This window comes from Phalacrocorax carbo, chromosome 22 (genome assembly GCF_963921805.1).
Source record: "Phalacrocorax carbo chromosome 22, bPhaCar2.1, whole genome shotgun sequence".
NCBI classification, from domain to species: domain Eukaryota; kingdom Metazoa; phylum Chordata; class Aves; order Suliformes; family Phalacrocoracidae; genus Phalacrocorax; species Phalacrocorax carbo.
Window position 1 is genome coordinate 8,533,392 of NC_087534.1, and position 25,923 is coordinate 8,559,314.

The 25,923-nt window shown below is 57.7% G+C and overlaps 1 protein-coding gene and 1 long non-coding RNA gene across 7 annotated transcripts in view; one reads left to right on the forward strand and one right to left on the reverse strand.

The window, feature by feature from the left end:
- Nucleotides 1-2,806, reverse strand: part of RLF (RLF zinc finger) — a 56,166-nt gene extending 53,360 nt beyond the window's left edge. Inside the window, exons 1-2 of one of the 3 annotated variants that reach the window (XM_064471440.1) lie at nt 2,577-2,706; nt 1,398-1,590 (exon numbers count right to left, since the gene is read on the reverse strand). In XM_064471440.1, the coding sequence (XP_064327510.1) occupies nt 1,398-1,559 (162 nt within the window). In that variant the 5' untranslated portion in view covers nt 1,560-1,590; nt 2,577-2,706. Of the gene's footprint in view, nt 1-1,397; nt 1,591-2,576 lie in introns of all 3 variants that reach the window. The other 2 variants (XM_064471439.1, XM_064471441.1) reach the window with 2 other exon arrangements.
- A 50-nt stretch (nt 2,807-2,856) lies between these two features.
- On the forward strand, nt 2,857-10,863 carry LOC135316792 (uncharacterized). 4 transcript variants are annotated; one of them, XR_010376038.1, is made up of 4 exons: nt 2,857-4,318; nt 4,662-4,760; nt 5,456-10,107; nt 10,416-10,863. It is a non-coding gene; the product is annotated as an uncharacterized LOC135316792 (long non-coding RNA). The 4 variants fall into 4 exon arrangements; XR_010376037.1 differs by having other exon boundaries at nt 2,857-3,162; nt 4,069-4,318; nt 4,662-10,107; XR_010376035.1 differs by having other exon boundaries at nt 4,662-10,107.
- The last annotated feature ends 15,060 nt before the right edge of the window (nt 10,864-25,923 follow it).

Genomic DNA, 25,923 nt, shown 5'->3' on the forward strand with positions numbered 1-25,923 from the left:
ATAGTCTATTCACCTGAAGAGAGTACTCAAACATTTTAAGCCAGGTTAACACACATCCACTTACACTTTATCCTATCCTCTTTCCTTTGACTACAATAACACATCTAATTGGTGAGTGGGATGAGAAGAGCAGAGGCCGCACACATTCACCTAGGATGGATGGTCTACAGACCAGCCTAGGTCCTCAACACTGTATAGATTCTTGTGTCCTGCAAAGCTGGAATACCTGCCAAACTGCATTTCTTATGAAGCATCAACTTTTTGCTCAGAACCAATTCAAACATGTCCAAGTTGCCTGACCTGTTATTAAAGCTTTAAGTCTCTGTTTAGAGAAAATAATCTACCTCTTCTTAAACACACCTGATTGCAACCGACAGTCCTCAGCTCTGTCACCTTTAATAATATCAGAAAGCCAAGAGGTGCTGGGTATTGGCAGATGGGATGCTCTGATGTCCTACCACCTCTGCTTCACCGGTAACTGATCTTCATATTTACAATAGCGCAGCCTCAAACACAGACACACCCCATTCATTCTGGCTGGCTGTCTGGGTATGCGCTGAGCTCCCCACCAGACATGCTTTTCCTAAGGTGAATGGGAAAAGCATTCATGCTTGCACAATACAAAGTTGCAGAGTTGAGCAACTGTTTAGGCTTCAAGAGTTTCTTTGTTGTGTTATCCTGGACACCAGGCACATTCTGCTGTAGCTTAATAAGCTCATGACAAGATGCCAGCAGTACCTTCCAAGCCATTAATATAAAATAAAGTTGAGCTCCTTAAGTTTCACTTAGGGGCAGACCTTAAGTTATTTTTAAGTTTTATCACTCAAAGTCTGTGCAACGCTCACAAACATCCCCAGTCAGAAGGAGAAACCAACATGTAAAATAACATCCTAACCACTGTGGTTTGACTGCATGATGACATCACAGATTCACACTCTGTTGAGGTTGCTGCCTGACAGACTCATGATTTCATGTTTTCCACTGTACCTCTTAGTGTATAGCCATGACAATCAGAAATGTACCAAACTGATGGCAACCCAAGACAGATCTTTTTCATTTTTATCTGTATGATCCATCACAGTGTTCTAAAATGAGATTAGGTATTTGTGGTGTTCCTGAATGGTAAAGAGGGCTACAATTTTTGTGGGACAGAGTTTGGGGGCTTTGTTTGGTTGGTAACAGAACTGTCTCCCATCAAACTCCATTGATCCAAGTTCCTCTAAAGCTTCATATGCACCAAACTAATCTGGGCGACTGGACCTCTATGTATACTGATAATCTAGACAACCTCCACTAAGTGTTAGCTGAATATTTGCATCAATGTTCTGATACAGTGAATGCCACTGGCAACAATTTTAGCAAAACCTGAAACACGGAGAGAACCACGTGCATTATACCTGGCTCTGTGTAAATGCAAGGTCACATATCTTAACAGTATTGTTAATTTGGGACATACATAGCGGTACGCAGCAGCAGCATTCTGCAGCTTGAGAAGCAAGAGTTTTGAAACCTAACAAATAAACTGCTTCTGTTGTTTCGGTAAACGGTGAGATAAACATCCTCCCAGAACGGTATGGCAAAGTACACAACCTGTGGATGCAAAACGGAAGACCGTGAAGGATAATATCACTTATCTGTAACACACCAGTAGGATTTTTTTGTCTCATGGCATCCGATTTTGCCATTCACCATTCAAATACAGTGGCTGTATCAGCTGAGGTGTGGTTAGACTAGCTTGTAAAACAGATTTTTTTTTTAAATTTATTTTAGAAACCATAATCTCTTCAGATTCAACGGGGACAGTTCTCCAACCCAGCAACCTATCAGCGATTACTCAGCCTTAGAGCTCACAGTAAATGATGCTGTGGGGAAAGCAAAAACGAATTAACCACTGGAATAGTTTATTTAAGAGTAAGTTATCTTCATCACTGCGATTTTAATAAAGTTTAGCTCTTCTTCTGGAAGTTAGAGGCTCGAGTCAAAAACTGCAGATCCTTAGCCTGCACTGCCTTAAGCAAGTATTTGGACAAGATCACCGGACCGCTGCCCGTTCAGTGACTTCGGCGAACTGCAGGCTTTCACAAACCAGCAAGCACTGCTTATCCCACGGAGTGTCTCAATCGAGGCGGAGCACGTAGTTCTGACCCCGAGAGCGGTAAAGAACAGGTAAGCGGAGCTCTAGGAAATAAGCCAAGCCCGCACTAAGGGAACGCGGTGCGGCCGCCTGCCCCGGAGAACCCCCAGCGGCTGCCGGCTGGCCGGGCCCGAGGCCTGCCGGAGTCCAAGCCAAGCGGCTGTCCCGGAGCGGCGGCCCGGCCCCGGGCTGGCAGCGGGGCGCCCACGGCGGCGTCACTCGGGCCGGGCGCGTACATCCGCGTTCGGCAGCGCCGCGCGGTGCCGCCAAACGCGCCGCGGCAGTTCCGGAGAAGCGAGCGGAGCGCCCGGAGCGTGAGCTCCCGGCCCCGGAAGCCGCGGACGCGCACCGCCGCGGGGGAGGCCCGGCCCCGGCGCCATCCCCATCCCGCCGCTCGGCCCCGGCCCACCCCGCGCCGCGGCCCGCCCCCGCCCGGCCCCACCTGGCAGAAGCCGCGGCAGTAGGCGCGGGACGAAGCCTCCGACACCTCCTGCTCGCGCAGCTCCGTCTGCAGCTGCCAGAGGCGGGCCCGAAGCGCCGCCACCAGCCGCTGCATCTCGGGCCGCGGAGCCGCCTCGGCCTCGGCGTCCGCCATCTGCACCCGGCCCCACTGCGCGTAGGCAGGAATCACGTGACCCGCAGCCGCTGACCTCATCGTCCCGGGACGGCGTCACGTGTGTGCATCATGTGACGCAGCGCGCCCGTCGCTGTCCGCGCGACCAGCCGTCTGGAGCAGTGGGCGGGTGCCTCCTGGCGCGTGGCGTCACGTAACGCGACGGGAGTCGCCGGAAGAGCGCGCGCGGGTCTCCTGTAGGGGGAAGGGGGCGGCGGGGGCGCAGCCGCCGGGTGCCGCCGGGTGCCGCCGCGCGCCCACCCTGCCTCGTGGGTCCCCCGCCTCGCGGGGCCGCGCGCGTCGCGCTGGTGCCCCCGGGGCGGCCGCGGAGTCGGCTTCGGCTCGGGCGGGGGCGTCGTGCAGGGGCGGCGGCCATCACAGAACCCGCACCGACGGGGACCTGGGTGCCATAAAGGTAGTCGCGGAGCAGAATTACCTGAAAGATAGTCACAGAATCCCAGACTGGCGGGGGCTGGAAGGACCCTCTGGAGATCGGCCCGTCCCACCCCTGCGTGAGCAGGCACCCCCAGAGCAGGGGCACAGGGCCGCGTCCAGGCGGGGGGTGAATGTCTCCAGGGAAGGGACCCCACAGCCTCTCTGGGCAGCCTGTGCCCCTGCTCTGGCACCCGCACAGGGAAGGGGTTTGTCCTCATGTTCAGGGGGAGCTTCCCGTGTCCCAGCTTGTGCCCGTGGCCCCTTGGCCTGGCGTTGGGCACCACGGAAAAGAGTACGGCCCCGTCCTCCTGACACCCGGTCAAACCGGGTGTCCTCCTGACAAACCCAGGTCTCTCAGCCTTTCCTCCCAAGGGAGATGCTCCAGCCCCTGATCACCTGCGTAGCTCTCCGCTGGATTCTCTCCAGCAGTTCCCGGTCTTTCTTGAACTGGGAGGCCCAGAACTGGACGCAGCACCCCAGATGTGGCCTCACTGGGGCAGAGCAGAGGGGGAGGAGAACCTCCCTCGCCCTGCTGCCCACACTCCTTTCCCTGCCCCCCAGGGCACCGCTGGCCCCCTTGGCCCCAAGGGCCCGGTGCTGGCTCAGGGTCACCTCGCTGCCCCCCAGCACCCCCAGGGCCTCTCAGCAGAGCCGCTCTCCAGCAGGTCCCCCCCAGCCTGTGCTGGTGCGGGGGGTTGTTCCTCCCCAGGGGCAGGACCCTGCACTGGCTCCTGTTGAATTCCCTGAGGTTCCCCTGGGCCCAGCTCTCCAGCCTGCCCAGCTCTTGCTGGATGCCAGCACAGCCCTCTGGCGTAATCAGCCACTCATGCCGGAATAGTCTTCTTGTTAACTTAGACTATGTTTATTTTAATGTCTTGTTTAAAAGCACATTGTTGAAAGCAGAATATTTGTGAATTGAGGGAAGCCCTGGTTGACAAGTTGACCCACCAGGGTAAAAAACCAGGAAAGCAAGCCCAGCAGTAGAGGTTGTGAAACCTCTCAGGAAGCCATCAGTGCCAGTAAGGCTTGTTTTTACCACATCTAACTGCAAAGAGGATCCCTGAAGTCCACCCTGATTTAGAGGTTGAAATGGAACACAGTTGCCTGGAGCTCCCAGGCCAGAAATCCGCTTACAGGTAGGTATTTTGGCATCCTTCATTTGTCTTGCTTAGGAAGGAGGGGAGTGAAGTCCCTTCTTTCTGCAGGAAAAAAAACCTCAACAATTGAAAACCAACAAACAAAATATTTTTCTTTGGTTTAGTCTGGGTAGCTTTTTTGATTTAGCTTCCACTTTTGATTTGAGAATTTAGGTCAGGGAGACCCCTGGGTTGTTTATTAGCATGTGCTTGGGTTTCTACCCTGCAGTGAGATGGGAATCCCACTTTTTCGTTTTCATACTCTGCCTAATTGGGCATGAACAGTGGGAGGGAAACATGTCTCTGTCCAACTGGTAAGAATTACCTGCTTTTTCCACCTCAGTCACTGCAAGGTAAATGAGACACGGAGAGGAGTGGAGAAGTCAGGAAGACCTGGGATGAACTGACATGGAACCATTTGGGAAGCTTTCACTAGTTGCAAGTAAGTTGTATGATTTCAGGTCGTAGCTTTGTGGTACAAAGGAAGTGAAGTGCTTAACATTTGGAGAGGTAGGTGAAAACTAAGAGATGTGTTAGGAGTGACAAAACTACCCTCCTGCAGATTTAAAGCCAAAGGGGGCCTTAATAGGTGTCCTGGGAAGAAGAGATGTAAAACAAGCCTGGAGCTCCCAGGCCGCAGATCCGCTCAGGGCTTTTGCAAGTCCTACTTTTCTCCTACAAGTTAAATAGTTCTGTACTTTTCCTGTTTGGAGAGGGTGTCTGCTAGATACCAGTCTGGATTGCATGGTAGGGTGAACAACAGTCTTTAAGTATGAGAAATCTACTGCTGGCAGTGTGTGTGTGTGTAGTGTGCTATTGTTCCCCCTTCAGAATGGACCCTTCCCCCTTTCCAAAATCTGGGAAAGTCCCCTCCTTGCACAAGACATTATATGGGGTCGTGGATCTAAGGGAAAACTTTAACTGTGAGGACAGCCAAGCAGTTGAGTAAGGTGCCAAAAAAGCTTGTGCAGTCTCTGCTCTGAGCGGTGTCCAAGACTGGGTAAAGCTCTGAGCAACCTCACCTGACCTCATAGCTGATCCTGGTTTGAGCAGGAAGTTGGACTAGAAACCTTCTGGAGTCCCTTCCAACTGGAAAGTATTCTGTCATTCTACTGATATTTTTTTACTATGGCACAGAGTCCTGAGCTGGGAGCACAAGAAGGTGAGTGCATGGCCAGAGAAGTTGTCCTCCTTCACTCTGAGCTTGCTGTGTCCTGCTGCCCTTCCTCTCAGCTGGAAGGGGCAAGAGGCATCTACCAGGTCAGCGCTGTCAATGCCAACACCTCTTTTGACAGTGGGGGGGAGGCCAGAACAGACTCTTCCTGGCAGATCCACGACGTCAACAAACAGCAACCAGATCAGTTGGTAGAGCTGGCTGGCTTGTGACAGCCCCTAAGGTCCCTGCGGAATGTTAGTCCTTGGTTTCTCTCTCACACCATGCTCAGGAGAGAACCACAGCAGCCTTCCAGGCACACTTGACCTGGTACATCTGACTCTGTTAACTGTAGGCCACCATAGCCTGCTACCAAGCTCTCCGTGTGCCGCCAGCTCGCCTGCCCATCACCCCCGGACGCTGCAGGTGAGTGGCCAACTGTGTGATGCTGCAGGACATCCGTTACGTGGAGTGGCTCCAGTAAAGAGGCAACCTGAGAGCCAGTACATATGACTTTGAGCCTTACCTGTCTCCCAGCCATTATTAGGAAAGGAGGGAGGAGGACAGATCTTTGTAGAAAGGCCTCTTTTCCATCCCTCCTCTCTGCTGTTTTTAACCTTCTCCCCCTCCCTGGTTCTTGATTCTGCTCTCCTGTTGAAGTGAGGCTGGGGCAGCAGGAGGCCTCTGCATTTCATCCTCCAGCAGCAGGACAGAACGCTGGACACGCAGAAGGAAAAAGTGGGGATCTGAGTACACCTGGAGGCGAATAGCAGACATTGCAGGGAGGGCAGTGGAGGATGACAGTGGAGTGTTTATATCCGTATATATAACAGAGATAAATGCATTTTATGTGTTTCTACACCTTCATACGTGTATGTTAGTTATACATGTTTAAATGCATACATATATATGGATAGATAAAACATATGTTTATACTTACATATGTGTAAGAGAGCCATTTAAGTAGTTGGAAGATAAACCTTTCCCTTTACCCTGGAGAAACATTAAAGGCCATAAGGGGCAGGACATTGTCCTTAGCCCATGTTCCATCCCACAGTGGGTACCTGGGATTTAACAACTCCTTGTGAGTCATTGCCAACTGAAGTCCAACCTCCTTGTTTATAAGCACTTCTAATAATACAGCTACATATATATACACATAAAAAGGTATAAAAAGTTTCATTGGCAGTTGTGTTTTTAATGAAAGGTAATGGAATTAACTGTAAATTTTAAACATTCACTGGAAGAAAATTATATAAAATGTTGCTTCATTGGCCACCTTTTCCACAAGTCTGCCACAGAAGCTTTAACAGGTCTGGGGGGAGTGTGCATTGAAGGGGGAGCGGGGCAAAGGGTGAATACTGTCAGTCAAATCAAGAGACACCACTCAACCCTTGCTCATCCAAAGGAGACAGTCATCTATGAGTTTAACCAAGAGGCCCAACCAACCTCCCTCCCTGCTCCTGCTCTGCTAAAAGCAGTCTAATCATATGTGTTTTACTGGCACAAGGTCGTGGCAAGAAAACCCTGTATGAATTTATAGACTTTTTAGAATTACGCTTACTTTAACTTCAGGCTGTTATGCCACAACTAGAATTTCAGTTCTCTGCTTCTGTCATCAGTTTTGGATATTTAGCGTCAAAAAGATTTTAGAGAAGTCGTCTGTGGTCAAGTGGGGAGAAAACATATGCGCGCACTCACTTACGCACAGAGTACCACATCTATGAAGGAAGTCTGTCAAAATCAGGAGTGTGCATTGCCAGAGGAGTACAGCTGAAGAGCTGAAGAGTCAGGAATCTATGCAGTGCAGGGAGCTACTGTCAGGGTTGGACATTCCTGTAGGTATCTAGTAACACCAATGGCCTGCTGCTGGAAAGTCGCCTAAATCATCTCTCCCAGGCAGGAAAAGCCAAAGGATAAAATACCATTTGTTTGAGTGATGTTTCCATTTTAGATTGCTTTCTGCCTTTTTTACCATTTCTTTCTTTCATCTGTTCCTTTCTTCTGTATCTGCAGGCACAAAAGCTCAGAAGTTTCTTTGCTGCTCCTGCCAACAATGGTGGCATGTTCCCTGGAGAGCCACAGAAATACAACAGCATGCAGTATGAGTCTCAGATTTTTATTTTCTTTTTCCCCTGAGGTGTGACTAGTTCTCATTCTCGCTTTGATCTTCTCTTTGAGTCTTTCTGTCAGGAGTGTTTTGCCCTCAAGGCACAACTGAAAGGCCCTTCTACTTTGACCAGTGTGCTCAACGATCAGTAGTCTAAAAAGAAATTGCACTTTTTCTATCCCATAAAAGCCTGCAGGTAATATTTGTAGTATAAACAATGCCCAAAGAAAGCAGTCTAATGTGTTTCATGAGACCATGGGCGTGAAATTCTTGGTACTCGTGTCCCTCCCCTGTACCCACTCTAACAGGTCCATGTCTGTCTTATACTGGGGACCCAAGAACTGGACACAGTGCTTCAGCTGGGATCTCACCAGAGCAGAGCAGAGGGGGAGAATCACCTCCTTCTACCTGCTGGCCACACTTCTTTTGACGCAGCACAGGATAATGTTGGCTTTCTGGGCTGCAAGTGCATATTGCCAGCTCATATCCAGTTTTTCATCACTCAGTACCCCCAAGTCCTCTGCAGGTCATCCCCCAGCCTGTACTCATACTGGGGATTGCCCTGACCGAGGTGCAACCTTGCACTTGGCCTTGTTGAGCGTCACGAGGTTTGCGTGGGCCCACTCCCCAAGCCTGCTAAGGTTGCCCTGGACGGCATCCCTTCTCCCTTGTGTATCAACTGCACCACTGAGCTTGGTGCCATCTGCAAACTTGCTGAGGGTGCACTCAGTCCCACTAGCTATGTCACTGATGAGGTATTAAATAATATTGGTACCAGTACAGAGCATTGAGGGACATCACTCATCACTATTTGGATGTTGAGCCATTGACTAACTGTTTGGACACAGCCATTTGGCCAGTTCCTTATCTACCTAACAGTTAATCCATCAAACCTGTCTCTCTCCAATTTCGTGGCAAGAATGTTATGTGGGACCATACCAAAGGCCTTACAGAAGTGTAGGTAGATGACGTCCATAGCTCTTCACTTGTCCATTGATGCAGTCACTGTCATAGAAGGCCACCAGATTAGCCAGGTATGATTTGCCCTTGGTAATGTCATGTTAACTGTCTCCAGTCCCCTCCCTGTCTTCCGTATGTTTCAACACATCTTCCAGGAGGATCTGTTCCATCATCTTAGCAGATGTGGAGGTGAGGCTGCCTGGTTGATAGTTCCCAGTTCATTTCTACTGATTTTGAAAATGGGAGCGATTTTTTTTTTCCCAGTCACTGGGGACTTCACCTCGCTGCCACAGATTTTCACATACAATGGAGTGTAGCCTGGCAACTACCCCAGCTAATTCCCTCAGGGCTCTAGGATGCATCTCATCAGGTCCCATGGATTTGTCTTTGTTCACATTCCTCAGGTGGTCTCAAACCTGATCTTCACTTACAATGCTTTTCCCCCAGTCCCTGACTTGGGGTTCAGGGGCTTGAGAGATGTGGGAAGAGAAATTACTGTTGAAAACTGAGGCGAAAACATTGTTGAGTACCTCAGCCTTCTCCGTGTCACTTATCGCTAGTTCTCCTGTCTTATTTACTGGCGGGGGGAGGTGTTAAATTTTTTTTAATCTTCCTTTTCTGACCAATGTACCTGTGGAAACCCTTCTTATTGGGTCTGCGTGGCAAGGTTTTGGTAGTGGGGAGCTACAGGGCTGGCTTCTGTGAGAAGCTGCTAGAAGCTTCCCCCAGGTCCAATGGAGCCAATGCCAGCCAGCTCCAAGACAGACCCACCGCTGGCCAAGCCCAAGCCCATCAGCAGCGGTGGTAGTGCCGCTGGGGTAACATAGTTAAGAAGGGGGAAAAAAACCACAACCCTCTGCAGCAGCAGCCGGAGAGAGGAGTGAGACTGGAGAGAAAGAGCCCTGCAGACAGCAAGGTCAGTGAAAGAGAAGGAGGATGTGCTCAAGGCGCTGGAGCAGAGATTCCCCTGCAGCCTGTGCTGAAGACCGTGGTGAGGCAGGCTGTGCCCCTGCAGCCCGTGGAGGTTAGCGGTGGAGCGGGTATCCCCCTGCAGCCCGTGGAGGTTAGCAGTGGAGCAGCTATCCCCCTGCAGCCCCTGGAGGTTAGCAGTGGGGCAGGTATCCCCCTGCAGCCCGTGGAGGTTAGCAGTGGGGCAGGTATCCCCCTGCAGCCCGTGGAGGTTAGCGGTGGAGCAGCTATCCCCCTGCAGCCCCTGGAGGTTAGCAGTGGGGCAGGTATCCCCCTGCAGCCCGTGGAGGTTAGCAGTGGAGCAGGTATCCCCCTGCAGCCCCTGGAGGTTATGGTGGAGCAGGTATCCCCCTGCAGCCCCTGGAGGTTAGCAGTGGAGCAGCTATCCCCCTGCAGCCCCTGGAGGTTATGGTGGAGCAGCTATCCCCCTGCAGCCCCTGGAGGTTATGGTGGAGCAGCTATCCCCCTGCAGCCCCTGGAGGTTAGCGGTGGAGCAGCTATCCCCCTGCAGCCCCTGGAGGTTATGGTGGAGCAGGTATCCCCCTGCAGCCCCTGGAGGTTAGCAGTGGAGCAGCTATCCCCCTGCAGCCCCTGGAGGTTAGCGGTGGAGCAGCTATCCCCCTGCAGCCCCTGGAGGTTAGCGGTGGAGCAGGTATCCCCCTGCAGCCCCTGGAGGTTATGGTGGAGCAGCTATCCCCCTGCAGCCCCTGGAGGTTAGCGGTGGAGCAGGTATCCCCCTGCAGCCCCTGGAGGTTAGCGGTGGAGCAGCTATCCCCCTGCAGCCCCTGGAGATTATGGTGGAGCAGCTATCCCCCTGCAGCCCCTGGAGGTTAGCGGTGGAGCAGCTATCCCCTTGCAGCCCCTGGAGGTTATGGTGGAGCAGCTATCCACTGCAGCCCTGGGAGACCCCACGCTGGAGCAGGTGGATGTGCCCAAAGGAGGCTGTGACCCTGTGGGCAGCCCGTGCTGGAGCAGGCTCCTGGCAGGAGTTGTGGCCCTGTGCAGAGAGGAGCCTGTGCTGGAGCAGGTTTGCTGGCAGGAGCTGTGACCCTGCGGGGACCTGCGCTGGAGCAGTTTGTGAAGAACTGCAGCCCGTGGGAAGGAATCATGTTGGAGAAGTTCGTGGAGGGCTGTGTCCTGTGGGAGGGAGCCCACACTGGAGCAGGGGAGGAGTGTGAGGCGTCTGTCCCCTGCAGAGGAAGGAGCAGCAGAAACTACCCCCATGCAGGGGGAGGAGGTAGAGAAAAACAGGAGTGGATTTAAACCCAGGAGGAAAGGAGGGGTCGGGGGAAGGTGTTTTGGTTTTATTTCTTATTATCCTATTCTGATTTGATTGGTAATAAATTAAACTAATTTCCCAAGTCGAGTCTGTTTTATCCATGATGGTAATCAGCAAATGATCTCTTTCTGTCCTTATCTCAACCCATGAGCCTTTCGTTATAGTTTCTCTCTCCTGCACAGCTGAGGAGGGCAGTGATAGAGTGGCTTTGGTGGGCGCCTGGTATCCAGCCAGGGTCAACCCACCACAGTTCCTGGCATCTAGCCAGGGTCAACCCACCACAGTTCTTCACATACCTCACCATGTACCACTCCAGCTGTGCCTTAGTTTTCCTGATCCCCTTCCTACACATCTGGGCACTGTCCCTACATTCTTGCCGGAATACATGCCCCTGGTTCCACTGCCTGTGCATTTCCTTCTTACACTTTCATTTGTCCAGGACATCCTTTCTCAGCCATGCTGAACTGCCTTGCTACCCTGATTTCTTATAGCTGGGAATCAAGAGCTCTTGCACTTAAAGAAAAATGTCCTTAAAGACCTGCCAGCTCTGTTCAGCTCCTTTATCCGAGAGCAGTTTCCCAGGAGTCCCATTCCCAGTTAAACAACCGCAGGTTTCTCTCCTACTATTCAGGGTCCTGACTGTACTCTTCACCTGGCCCCTGTCCCTCAGGACTGTGATTTCCACTAGAGCATAATCACTGCAGCCCAGGACAGCACTGCTCTTGACATTTCTAATTAGTTCATCCATGTTGGTAAGCAACAGGTGCTTATCCTTTGGCTGGGCTGTCTATAACCTGGTGTTGTGGTTTAGCCCCAGTCATCAACTAAATACCACGCAGCCACTCACGGGTTGAGGTAAGAACAGTTTAATAATTTAAACAGTAATAACAACAATAACAGTAATAGTAATATAATGAAAAAGGAAATAATGAGAGAGAGAGAAAAAAAGAGATGAACCCTCGGGAGGAGGACAAAACAAAAATCCAAACAACAAGTGATGCAAACGCTCACCACCCACTGAATGACGCTGTTGGTCTCTGACCCACGATTGCCCCCCCTGGCCAGCTCCCCCCAGTTAATATACTGAGCATGACATCACATGATATGGAATATCCCTTTGGCCAGTTTGAATCCGCTGTCTTAGCTGTGCCCCCTCCCCTCCTGGCTTCTTGTGCACCCAGCAGAGCATGGGAATCTAAAAAAGGCCTTGACTAGTGTAAGCACTGCCATCAACAACTAAAACATTGGTGTGTTATCAACATTATTTTCATACTAAGTCCAAAGCACAGCACTGTGCCAGCTGCAGTGAAGAAAAGTAACTCTATCCCAGCTAAAAACATGATACCTAGATTAAATTATCCTCAACGCGTTGCAAGAGTCTCCTGGACTACTTACAGCTTAGCATGCTGCTTTTCTAGTAGGTGTCAGGGTGATTGAAGACCCTGAGCAGGGTCAGAGCCTGCGAGTGTGATGCTTCCTGTAGTTGAAGTAATAATGCTTTGTCAGCAGGCTCTCCTTGATGGGGTGGCCTGGAGTAAAGACCATCCATGAGGTTTCCTTTGTTGGCTTGGTATGTACCTGTACAACGTACCTGTCCAGCTCTCAGGCATCCTTCACAAACAGGGTATGCCATCTGGAGTCAGCCTTCAAGTGTTTTCCTGCCCTGTGGAACTGCTGAGACATGGTGGTGATCTGAAAGGGGCCACGGGCACAAGCTGGAACACGGGAAGTTCCACCTGAACATGAGGAAAACTCAATTCCTGTGTGGGTGCCAGAGCAGGGGCACAGGCTGCCCAGAGAGGCTGTGGAGTCCCTTCCCTGGAGACATTCACACCCCGCCTGGACACAGTCCTGTGCCCCTGCTCTGGGTGTGCCTGCTCTGGCAGGGGGTTGGACAAGATGATCTCCAGAGGGCCCTTCCAACCCCCACCATTCCGTGACTCTGCGAAAGCACAGAAGGAGATCAGTTCTTAGGGGTATGGGATGAGTTTGTTGTCTATTTTGTGCTCACAAACTGTGTGCCTCCTTCTGCCGTGGGAGAATTAGATGGTGCGTTATCAATAACTCTCTATCTACAAATACAAAGCACAACATTGTGGGGGCTGTTAACTGGAGAAAGTTAACTCCATCCCAGCCAGGGTCAATATAGTCTCCACCCCTTATTCCATACCATTTGCATAATGTTCAGGTCCCATGTAATTTAATATGTTTATGTATCTTCTAACCATCCCAACTCTTTACGGAAATCCCTTCTTACCAACACTTACAACTTACACATGCTGAAACCATCTTTATACCCAACGTACAGATTTATACATTTTCATTAACCACTACCCCCTGTCCCTTAACAGATAGATATTTTTGTCCCATTCCATGGGCTTCTTACAGTCCTCCAAATGTTTTTAAGAACAGGCTATGACTTGGGCCCCATTTGTCAAGATGGGTGCTCAGGACAGGAGAAGCAGCATGTTTGATTGTTGGATGCCAACACCAGCTTGGTTTGGGCCATCGTTGCACTTGCCTGGTCCCTTGCAAAGCTCACTCTTCATTGGTTCAGGTCATTCCTGTTACATTAATTTCTACAACATACAACTCACATCACAGGTTATTTTTCCCCCAAGGTTAAATCTCCTTGAGGCACACACCATGTCTCCCCATCCTTTCACATTACACACCGACTACACCCAGGTCCTTGAGCGAAGACAATCCCACAAATGGGTTTGCCTTTTCCCATGGAAGGAGCCATCCTCACTGCCTTTCCCAGCCACTTCCCTATGTGCACTACGGGGACCTTATCTCCTCCCACAGTATGTAGGGGTTTTGTCTGGGCAGGACCAGGATGGTCAGCAGATCCTCTGGTGTTAACTAGCCAGTGGCTTCCACAAAATTTGTATCCTAGTGTTTCCATGCCCCACTGCCCAGCATAGTCTTTAATAGTACATTATATCTATCAACCCTTCCAGAGGCTTGTGGGTGATAGGGGATGTGATACACCCAGTTAATGCTGTGTTTCTTGGCCCATGAATTTATGAGGTTATTTTGAAAATGAGTCCCACTGTCTGATTGAATTCTTTCTGGGCTACCATGTCACCACAGAATTTGCCTTTCAAGGCCTAAGATGGTGTTTTGGGTAGTGGCATGTTTCTAGCTAACTGGTGGTTGTTTCTACCATGGTGAGTGTGTAGTGCTTGCCTTGGTGTGTTTGTGGCAGTGGTCCAATACAGTCAATTTGCCAGGCCTCACCATATCAAAAACCCAGCCACCACCCTTTGTTCCAGGGAGATTTTACTCATGTGGCTTGTTTGATTGTGGCACATATTTCACATTCATGAGTGAGCTGTGTGATGGCCTCCATGGTCAGGTGTACACCTTGATCGTGAGCCCATCCATGTCCTGATGTTTCATGGGCCTATCGAGCTACCAATAGCTCAGCCTTACACTTCCAGTTCAGGCCTACCTGAGCTACTTCAATTCTGACAGTGTTGTCTAGCTGTTAATTTCTTCAATGCTCTTCAGTGGCACGACTTTTGGGCATGTGAGCATCTAGATGACGTACCTTTAGAGCCATGTTTTCTATTTGGGCAGTGATGACTTGCTACAATGCAGCAGCCCAGATGGATTTACCTCTGCACTGCCAATTGGTCTTCTTCCACTGCTGTAGCCACCCCCAAAAGGCATTAGCCACCATCTATGAGTCAGTACTGGCCACTTTTCTCATTCAGCAACCTCTAGGGCTAGTTGGATGGCTTTCACTTCTGCAAACTGACTTGACTCAACTTCTCCTTCAGTGGCTTTAATGACTTGTTGTGTGGGACTCTGCACAGTAGCTTTCCACTTCCAATAGTTTCCTACAACACAACAGAATCCATCAGCAAACAGAGCATAGTGCCTTCCATCTTCTGATAACTCATTATATGGTGGTGCCATTTGGGCACAAGCCAGGTCCTCAGGCAATGTTCCAAAATCTCTGCATTCTGGTCAGTCTATGATCTCTTTGAGGATTCCTGGGCAGTTGAGTTTCCCCAGTCTAACCCATTGCATGGATCGATGCTACCCTCTTGCTTCATGTAGCACTGGCTGCATGATGTGTAGCGGGGATGTTTCCTTTGACCATTCAGTGTAGCATGGGCAATCGCAATGGCAAGAGAAGAAATGCTTCTGTACTGACAACTTCTGAAGTGGCTCAAACCCCCTCATATGCTACTAGTATTTTTTCTTAGGGTGTAGTGGTACTTCCTTCTCCCTAGTAGTCAGCCTTGGGTTTCTCCTGATGTTTTCTGCCAGAGGCTTCAGGTCGGACCACGCTCCCCAACTGCAGTGTAGAGTACATTTTGCACATCTGGTCCTGTCCAGACAGGCCCAAGAGCTACCACACAAGCTATCTCCTGTTTGATATCCTCAAAGGCTTGTTATTGATCAAGGTCCCACTCAAATCTTCTTTTGGGTTATTTGACAGAGAGGGCTCACAGGCTGAATATAACCTGGAATATGCATTCTTCAGAATCCCACAAGGCCCAGGATTGTTTGTGTTTCTTTCTTGTTAGCTGGTGGAGACATAGCTGCTATATTGTTGATCATATCCATAGGAACATAATGTCATTCATCCTGCCATTTTATTCCCAAGAACTGAATCTCCTCTGCTGGTCCCTTGACCTTGCTTCTTTTTATGGCTAAAGCAGCTTTCAGAAGAATCTGAATTACTCCTTTTCCCTTCTGAAACACTTCTGCTTTGTTGCCCCACATGATAGTGTCATCGATGTATTGTAGATATTAAGGGACATGACCCTGTTCCAGTGCAGTTTGGATTAATGCATGACAAAATGTAGGACTGTGCTTCCACCCCAGGTCAGTCTGTTCCGAGGGTGGATCCGGGCCGGGTTTGACCCCCAGTCCATTCCGGGGGACGATCCGGTCCGGGTTTTCCCTGCCAGTCCATTCCGGGGGCGGATCCGGTCTGGGTTTTCCCTGCCAGTCCATTCTGGGGGCGGATCCAGCCCTGGTTTTCACCGCCAGTCCATTCTGGGGGCGGATCCTTTCCAGGTTCTTATTGCCAGTCCATTCCAGGGTCGAATCCGGTCTGGGTTTTCCCTGCCAGTCCATTCCAGGGGCGGATGCGGTCCGGGTTTTCCCCGCCACTCCAGTCCGTGGGCGGATCCTGTCCGGGTTTTTACCGCCAGTCCATTCTGGTGGTGGATCCGGTCTGGGTTTTCTTGCCCACACCATTCCGGGGCCGGATCCGGTCTGCGTTTTCCCCGCCAGTCGATTCCGGAGGCGGATCCGGTCTGGGTTTTTCCTGCCACTCCATTCCAGGGACGGATCCGCTCTGGTTTTATACCGGGGGTGGATCCGGTCTGATTTTTTCCCGCCAGTCCATTCCCCGGGCGGATCCGGTCCGTTTTTTTCCTGCTACTCCATTCCGGGTGTAGATCCGGTCTGGGTTTTCCCTGCCAGTCCATTCCGGGGCCGGATCCGGTCCAGGTTTTTCCTCGCTACTCCATTCCGGGTGTAGATCTGGTCAGGGATTTTCCACGGCAGTCTATTCCGGGGATGGATCCGGTCCGGGTTTTCCCCGCCACTCCATTCTGGGGGCGGATCCGGTCTGGGTTTTTCCCGCCAGTCCATTCTGGTGGGCGGATCCTTTCCAGGTTCTTATCGCCAGTCCATTCCGGGGTCAAATCTGGTCTGGGTTTTCTCTGCCAGTCCATTCCGTGGGAGGATCCAGCCCTGGTTTTCCTCGCCAGACCATTCTGGGGCGGATGCGGTCCGGTTTTTCCCCGCCACTCCATTCCGGAGGTGGAAGCGTTCCGGGTTTTCCTCAGCAGTCCATTCCAGCGCCGGATCCGGTCCGGGTTTTCCGTGGCAGTCAATTCCAGGGCTGGATCCTGTCCGGGTTTTCTTGGCCACACCATTCCGGGGGCCGGATCCGGTCCGGATTTTCCGTGACGGTTCATTCTGGGGGCCGGATCTGGTCCGGGTTTTCTGCGGCTGTCCATTCCGGGGGCTGGATCCAGTGCGGGTTTTCTTGCCCACACCATTCCGGGGGCCGGACCCGGTCCGGGTTTCCTGCGGCAGTCCATTCCGGGCACGGATCCAGTCCGGGCTTTCTACGGCAGTGCATTCCAGGGGCCGGATCCAGTCCGGGTTTTCCGTGGCGGTCCATACCATGGACTGGATCTGGTCCATGTTTTCCACAGCAGTCCATTCCGGGGGCCGGATCCGGTCTGGGTTTTCAGCGGCAGTCCATTGTGGGGGCTGGATCTGGTCCGGGTTTTCTGTGGCGGCCCATTCCGGGGGCCAGATCCGGTCCGGGTTTCCAGCTGCAGTCCATTCCGGGCATGGATCCAGTCCGGGTTTTCTTGGCCACACCATTCCGGGGACCAGATCCGGTCCGGGTTTTCCACGGCAGTCCATTCTGGGGGCCGGATGCGGTCCGTGTTTTCCACGGCAGTCCATTCCGTGGACTGGATCCGGTGCGGGTTTTCCACAGCAGTCCATTCCGGGGGCCGGATCTGGTCCGGGTTTTCTTGCCCACACCATTCTGGGGCCGGATCCGGTCCGCGTTTTCCCCGCCAGTCGATTCCGGAGGCGGATCCGGTCTGGGTTTTTCCTGCCACTCCATTCCAGGGATGGATCCGCTCCGGTTTTATACCGGGGGTGGATCCAGTCTGGTTTATTCCCACCAGTCCATTCCCCGGGCAGATCCGGTCCGTTTTTTTCCTGCTACTCCATTCCGGGTGTAGATCCGGTCTGGGTTTTCCCTGCCAGTCCATTCCGGGGCCGGATCCGGTCTGGGGTTTTCCTCGCCAGTCCATTCCGGGGGTGGATCTGGTCCGGGTGGTTCCTGCCAGTCCATTCTGGGGACGGATATTGTCCGGGTTTTACCGCCAGTCCATTCCGGGGGCCGGTTCCGGTCCGGGTTTTCTTGGCCACACCATTAAGGGGACCGGATCCGGTCCGGTTTTTGCGGCGGCGGCCCATTCCGGGGGACCGGATCCGGTCCTGATTTTTGTGCGGCGGCGCATTCCGTTGGCCGGATCCGGTCCGGTTTTTGCGTGACGGCGCATTGCGCGGACGGATCCGGTCCGTTTTTTGCGCGGCGGCGCGTCCCGCGGGCCGGATCCGGTCCGGTTTTTGCGCGGCAGCGCATTGCGCGGACGGATCCGGTCCGGTTTTTGCGCGGCGGTGCCTCCGCCGGGCCAGATGCGGTCCGTTTTTTGCGCGGCGGCGCGTTCCGCGGGCTGGATACGGTCCGGTTTTTGTGCGGCGGCCCATTCCGTGGGCCGGATCCAGTCCGGTTTTTGCACGGCGGCGCATTCCGTTGGCTGGATCTGGTCTGGTTTTTGCGCGACGGCGCATTGTACGGGCCGGATCCGGTCCGGTTTTTGTGCGGCAGCGCCTCCCGCGGGCCGGATCCGGTCCGGGTTTTGCGCGGCGGCGCGTTCTGTGGGCCGGATCTGGTCCGGTTTTTGCGCGGCGGCGAGTTCCGCGGGCCGGATCCGGTCCGTTTTTTGCGCGGCGGCGCATTCCGCGGGCCGGATCCGGTCCGGTTTTTGCGCGGCGGCGCGTTCCGCGGGCCGGATCCGGTCCGGTTTTTGCGTGGTGGCACGTTCCGCGGGCCGGATCCGGTTTGATTTTTGCGCGGCGGCGCGTTCCTTGGGCTGGATCCGGTCCGGTTTTTGCGTGGCGGCACATTGCGCGGGCCGGATCCGGTCCTGGTTTTTTGCGTGGCGGCCCGTTCCGCGGGTCGGCTCCGGTCCGGTTTTTGCGCGGAGGCGCGTTCCACGGGCTGGATCTGGTCCGGTTTTTGCGCGGCGGCGCGTTCCGTGGGCCGGATCCGGTCCGTTTTTTCCGCGGCGGCGCATTGCGCGGGCCTGATCCAGTCCGGTTTTTGCGCGGCGGGGCGTTTCGCGGGCCAGATCCGGTCCTGGTTTTTGCGCGGCGGCCCATTCCGTTGGCTGGATCCAGTCCGGTTTTTGCGTGACGGCGCATTGCACGGGCCGGATCCGGTCCGGTTTTTGCGCGGCAGCGCCTCCCGCGGGCCGGATCCGGTCCGGTTTTTGCGCGGCGGCAGCTCCCGCAGGCCGGATCCGGTCCGGTTTTTCCGCGGCGGTGCGTTCCGCGGGCTGGATACGGTCCGGTTTTTGCGCGGCAGCGCCTCCCGCGGGCCGGATCCGGTCCGGTTTTTGCGTGACGGCGCATTGCATGGGCCGGATCCGGTCCGGTTTTTGCGCGGCGGCGCGTTCTGCAGGCCTGATGCAGTCCGGGTTTTGCGTGGCGGGGCGTTCCGCGGGCCGGATCCGGTCCGGTGTTTGCGCAGCGGCGCGTTCCGCGGGCCGGATCCGGTCCGGTTTTTGCGCGGCGGCGCGTTCTGCAGGCCTGATGCAGTCCGGGTTTTGCGTGGCGGGGCGTTCCGCGGGCCGGATCCGGTCCTGGTTTTTGCGCGGCGGCGCATGCCGTTGTCCGGATCCGGTCCGGTTTTTGCGCGGCAGCGCATTCCACGAGCCGGATCGGGTCCGGTTTTTGCGCGGCGGCGCGTTCCGCGGGCCGGATCCGGTCCGGTTTTTGCGCGGCGGCGCGTTCCGCGGGCCGGATCCAGTTTGATTTTTGCGCGGCGGCCCGTTCCGCGGGCCGGATCCGGTCCGGTTTTTGCACGGCGGCGCATTGCGTGGGCCAGATCCGGTCCGGTTTTTCCGCGGCGGCGCGATCCGCGGGCTGGATACCGTCCGGTTTTTGCGCGGCGGGGCGTTCCGCGGGCCGGATCCGGTCCTGGTTTTTGTGCGGCGGCGCATTCCGTTGGCCGTATCCGGTCCAGTTTTTGCGTGACGGCGCATTGCACGGGCCGGATCTGGTCCGGTTTTTGCGCGGCAGCGCATTGCGCGGACGGATCCTGTCCGGTTTTTGCGCGGCGGTGCGTCCCGCGGGCCGGATCCTGTCCGGTTTTTGCGCGGCGGCGCATTGCGCCGGCCATTTCCGGTCCGGTTTTTGCGCGGCGGCATGTTCTGCGGGCCTGATCCAGTCCGGTTTTTGCGCGGCGGGGCGTTCCGCGGGCCGGATCCGGTCCTGGTTTTTGTGCGGCGGCGCATTCCGTTGGCCGGATCCGGTCCGGTTTTTGCATGACGGCGCATTGCACGGGCTAGATCCGGTCCGGTTTTTGCACGGCGGCGCGTTCCGCGGGCCGGATTCGGTCCGGTTTTTGCGCGGCGGCGCGTTCCGCGGGCCGGATCCGGTCCGGTGTTTGCGCAGCGGCGCGTTCCAAGGACCAGATCCGGTCCGGTTTTTGCGCGGCGGCGCGTTCCGCGGGCCAGATCCGGTCCGGTTTTTGGGCGGCGGCGCGTTCCGCGGGCCGGATCCGGTCCGGTTTTTGCGCGGCGGCACGTTCCGCGGGCCAGATCCGGTCCGTTTTTTGCGCGGCGGCGCGTTCCGCGGGCCGGATCCGGTCCGGTTTTTCCACGGTGGCGCGTTCCGCGGGCCGGATCCGGTCCGGTTTTTGCACGGCGGCGCGTTCCGCGGGCCGGATCCGGTCCGGTTTTTGCACGGCGGCGCGTTCCGCGGGCCGGATCCGGTCCGGTTTTTGCGTGACGGCACATTGCGCGGGCCGGATCCGGTCCGGTTTCTGCGCAGTGGCGCGTTCTGCGGGCCGGATCCGGTTTGATTTTTGCGCGGCGGCGCGTCCCGCGGGCCGGATCCGGTCCGATTTTGCGCGGCGGCCCGTTCCGCGGGCCGGATCCGGTCTGCTTTTTGCGCAGCGGCGCGTTCCGCGGGCCGGCTCCGTTCCGGTTTTTCCGCGGCGGCACGTTCCGCGGGCCGGATCCCGTCCGGTTTTTGCGTGGCGGCGCGTCGCGCGGGCCGGATCCGGTCCGGTTTTTGCGAGGCGGTGCGTTCCGCGGGCCGGATCCGGTCTGTTTTTAGCGTGGCGGCCTGTTCCGTGGGCCGGATCCGGTCCGTTTTTTCCGCGGCGGCGCGTCCCGCGGGCCGGATCCGGTCCGGTTTTTGCGTGATGGCGCATTGCACGGTCCGGATCCGGTCCGGTTTTTGCGCGGCGGCACCTCCCGCGGGCCTGATCCGGTCCGGTTTTTGCGCGGCGGCGCCTCCCGCGGGCCTGATCCGGTCCGGTTTTTGCGCGGCGGCCCGTTCCGCGGGCCGGATCCGGTCCGGTGTTTGCGCAGCGGCGCGTTCCAAGGACCAGATCCGGTCCGGTTTTTGCGCGGCGGCGAGTTCCGCGGGCCGGATCTGGTCCGTTTTTTGCGCGGCGGCCCATTCCGCGGGCCGGATCCGGTCAGGTTTTTGTGCGGCAGCGCCTCCCACGGGCTGGATCTGGTCCGGTTTTTGCGCGGCAACGCCTCCCACGGGCCGGATCCGGCCCGGTTTTTGCGCGGCGGCGCGTTCTGCGGGCCGGATCCGGTCCGGTTTTTGCACTGCGGCGCATTGCGCGGGCCGGATCCGGTCCGGTTTTTGTGCGGCGGCACCTCCCGCGGGCCGGATCCGGTCCGGTTTTTGCGCAGCGGCGCGTTCCGCGGGCCGGATCCGGTCCGGTTTTTGCGCGGCGGCCCGTTCCGCGGGCCGGATCCGGTCCGGTTTTTGCACGGCGGCGCGTTCCGCGGGCCGGATCCGGTCCAGGTTTGCGCAGCGGCACATTGCGCGGGCCGGATCCGGTCCGGTTTTTGCGCGGTGGCACGTTCCGCGGGCCGGATCCGGTTTGATTTTTGCACGGCGGCGTGTTCCTTGGGCCGGATCCGGTCCGGTTTTTGCACGGCGGCGCGTTCCGCAGACCGGATCCGGTCCGTTTTTTGCGGGGCGGCCCGTTCCGCGGGCCGGCTCCGGTCTGGTTTTTGCGCGGCGGCGCGTTCCACGGGCTGGATCTGGTCCGGTTTTTGCGCGGCGGGGCGTTCCGCGGGCCGGATCCGGTCCTGGTTTTTGCGCGGCGGCGCATTCCGTTGGCCGGATCCGGTTCGGTTTTTGCATGACGGCGCATTGCACGGGCTAGATCCGGTCCGGTTTTTGCACGGCGGCGCGTTCCGCGGGCCGGATCCGGTCCGGTTTCTGCGCAGTGGCGCGTTCTGCGGGCCGGATCCGGTTTGATTTTTGCGCGGCGGCGCGTCCCGCGGGCCGGATCCGGTCCGATTTTGCGCGGCGGCCCGTTCCGCGGGCCGGATCCGGTCTGCTTTTTGCGCAGCGGCGCGTTCCGCGCGCCGGCTCCGTTCCGGTTTTTCCGCGGCGGCACGTTCCGCGGGCCGGATCCCGTCCGGTTTTTGCGTGGCGGCGCGTCGCGCGGGCTGGATACGGTCCGGTTTTTGCGCGGCGGCACATTGCGCGGGCCGGATCCCGTCCGGTTTTTGCGAGGCGGTGCGTTCCGCGGGCCGGATCCGGTCTGTTTTTAGCGTGGCGGCCTGTTCCGTGGGCCGGATCCGGTCCGTTTTTTCCGCGGCGGCGCGTCCCGCGGGCCGGATCCGGTCCGGTTTTTGCGTGATGGCGCATTGCACGGTCCGGATCCGGTCCGGTTTTTGCGCGGCGGCACCTCCCGCGGGCCTGATCCGGTCCGGTTTTTGCGCGGCGGCGCCTCCCGCGGGCCTGATCCGGTCCGGTTTTTGCGCGGCGGCGCGTTCCGCGGGCCGGATCCGGTCCGGTGTTTGCGCAGCGGCGCGTTCCAAGGACCAGATCCGGTCCGGTTTTCGCGCGGCGGCGAGTTCCGCGGGCCGGATCTGGTCCGTTTTTTGCGCGGCGGCCCATTCCGCGGGCCGGATCCGGTCAGGTTTTTGTGCGGCAGCGCCTCCCACGGGCTGGATCTGGTCCGGTTTTTGCGCGGCGGCAGCTCCCGCAGGCCGGATCCGGTCCGGTTTTTGCGCGGCGGCGCGTTCCGCCGGCCGGATCCGGTCCGGTTTTTGCGCGGCGGCCCGTTCCGCGGGCCGGATCCGGTCCGGTTTTTGCACGGCGGCGCGTTCCGCGGGCCGGATCCGGTCCAGGTTTGCGCAGCGGCACATTGCGCGGGCCGGATCCGGTCCGGTTTTTGCGCGGTGGCACGTTCCGCGGGCCGGATCCGGTTTGATTTTTGCACGGCGGCGTGTTCCTTGGGCCGGATCCGGTCCGGTTTTTGCACGGCGGCGCGTTCCGCAGACCGGATCCGGTCCGTTTTTTGCGGGGCGGCCCGTTCCGCGGGCCGGCTCCGGTCTGGTTTTTGCGCGGCGGCGCGTTCCACGGGCTGGATCTGGTCCGGTTTTTGCGCGGCGGCGCATTGCGTGGGCCGGATCCGGTCCGGTGTTTGCGGGGCGGCCCGTTCCGCGGGCCGGCTCCGGTCTGGTTTTTGCGCGGCGGCGCGTTCCACGGGCCGGATCCGGTCCGTTTTTTGCGCGGCAGCCCGTTCCGTGGGCCGGATCCGGTCCGTTTTTTGCGCGGCGGTGCATTCCGCGAGCCGGATCCGGTCCGGTTTCACGCGGCGGCCCGTTCCGCGGGCCGGATCCGGTCCGGTTTTTGCGCGGCGGCGCGTCCCGCGGGCCGGATCCGGTCCGGTTTTTGCGCGGTGGCGGATTGCGCGAGCCGGATCCGGTCCGGTTTTTGCGCGGCGGCGCGTTCCGCAGGCCGGATCCGGTCCGGTTTTTGCGCGGCGGCGCATCCCGCGGGCCGGATCTGGTCCGTTTTTTGCGCGGCGGTACATTGCGCGGGCCGGATCCTGTCCGTTTTCTGCGCGGCGGCCTGTACCGCAGGCCGGATCCGGTCCGGTTTTTCCGCGGCGGTGCGTTCCGCGGACTGGATACGGTCCGGTTTTTGCGCGGCAGCGCCTCCCGCGGGCTGGATCCGGTCCGGTTTTTGCGCGGCGGCGCATTGCGCGGGCCGGATCTGGTCCGGTTTTGCGCGGCGGCGCGTTCCGCGAGCCGGATCTGGTCCGTTTTTTGCGCGGCGGCGCGTTCCGCGGGCCGGATCCTGTCCGTTTTTTGCGCGGCGGCGAGTTCCGCGGGCCAGATCCGGTCTGGTTTTTGCGTGACGGTGCATTGCACGGGCCGGATCCGGTCCGGTTTTTTGTGCGGCGGCGCGTCCCGCGGGCCGGATCCGGTCCGGTTTTTGCGTGACGGCACATTGCACGGGCCGGATCCGGTCCGGTTTTTGCGCGGCGGCCCGTTCCGCGGGCCGGATCTGGTCCGGTTTTTGCGCGGCGGCGAGTTCCGCGGGCCGGATCCGGTCCGTTTTTTGCGCGGCGGCGCATTCCGCGGGCCGGATCCGGTCCGGTTTTTGCGCGGCGGTGCGTTCCGCGGACCGGATCCGGTCCGGTTTTTGCGCGGCGGCGCGTTCCGCGGGCCGGATCCGGTCCGGTTTTTGCGTGGTGGCACGTTCCGCGGGCCGGATCCGGTTTGATTTTTGCGCGGCGGCGCGTTCCTTGGGCTGCATCCGGTCCGGTTTTTGTGTGGCGGCACATTGCGCGGGCTGGATCCGGTCCTGGTTTTTTGCGTGGCGGCCCGTTCCGCGGGTCGGCTCCGGTCCGGTTTTTGCGCGGAGGCGCGTTCCACGGGCTGGATCTGGTCCGGTTTTTGCGCGGCGGCGCATTGCGCGGTCCTGATCCAGTCCAGTTTTTGCGCGGCGGCCCGTTCCGTGGGCCGGATCCGGTCCGTTTTTTCCGCGGCGGCGCATTGCGCGGGCCTGATCCAGTCCGGTTTTTGCGCGGCGGGGCGTTTCGCGGGCCAGATCCGGTCCTGGTTTTTGCACGGCGGCGCATTCCGCGGGCCGGATCTGGTCCGGTTTTTGCGCGGCAGCGCCTCCCGCGGGCCGGATCCGGTCCGGTTTTTGCGCGGCGGCAGCTCCCGCAGGCCGGATCCGGTCCGGTTTTTCCGCGGCGGTGCGTTCCGCGGGCTGGATACGGTCCGGTTTTTGCACGGCAGCGCCTCCCGCGGGCCAGGTCCGGTCCGGTTTTTGCGTGGCGGGGCGTTCCGCGGGCCGGATCTGGTCCGGTGTTTGCGCAGCGGCGCGTTCCGCGGGCCGGATCCGGTCCGGTTTTTGCGCGGCGGCGCGTTCTGCAGGCCTGATGCAGTCCGGGTTTTGCGTGGCGGGGCGTTCCGCGGGCCGGATCCGGTCCTGGTTTTTGCGCGGCGGCGCATGCCGTTGTCCGGATCCGGTCCGGTTTTTGCGCGGCGGCGAGTTCCGCGGGCCGGATCCGGTCCGGTGTTTGCGCAGCGGCGCGTTCCAAGGACCAGATCCGGTCCGTTTTTTGCGCGGCAGCGCATTCCACGAGCCGGATCCGGTCCGGTTTTTGCGCGGCGGCGCGTTCCGCGGGCCGGATCCGGTCCGGTTTTTGCGCGGCGGCGCGTTCCGCGGGCCGGATCCAGTTTGATTTTTGCGCGGCGGCCCGTTCCGCGGGCCGGATCCGGTCCGGTTTTTGCACGGCGGCGCATTGCGTGGGCCAGATCTGGTCCGGTTTTTCCGCGGCGGCGCGATCCGCGGGCTGGATACCGTCCGGTTTTTGTGCGGCGGCGCGTTCCGCGGGCTGGATACGGTCCGGTTTTGCGCGGCGGCGCATTGCGCGGGCCTGATCCAGTCCGGTTTTTGCGCGGCGGGGCGTTCCGCGGGCCGGATCCGGTCCTGGTTTTTGCGCGGCGGCGCATTCCGTTGGCCGGATCCGGTCCGGTTTTTGCGCGGCGGCACCTCCCGCGGGCCGGCTCCGGTCCGGTTTTTGCGCAGCGGCGCGTTCCAAGGACCAGATCCGGTCCGGTTTTTCCGCGGCGGTGCGTTCCGCGGGCTGGATACGGTCCGGTTTTTGCGCGGCAGCGCCTCCCGCGGGCCGGATCCGGTCCGGTTTTTGCGCGGCGGCGCGTTCCGCGGGCCGGATCCTGTCCGGTTTTTGCGCGGCGGTGCATTGCGCGGCCGGATCCGGTCCGGTTTTTGCGCGGCGGCGCATTCCGCGGGCCGGATCCGGTCCGGTTTTTGCGCGGCGGTGCGTTCGGCGGGCTGGATCCTGTCCGTTTTTTGCGCGGCGGCGAGTTCCGCGGGCCGGATCCGGTCCGGTTTTTGCACGGCGGTGCATTGCGCGGCCGGATCTGGTCCGGTTTTTGCGTGACGGCGCATTGCACGGGCCGGATCCGGTCCGGTTTTTGCGCGGCGGCGCGTTCTGCAGGCCTGATGCAGTCCGGGTTTTGCGTGGCGGGGCGTTCCGC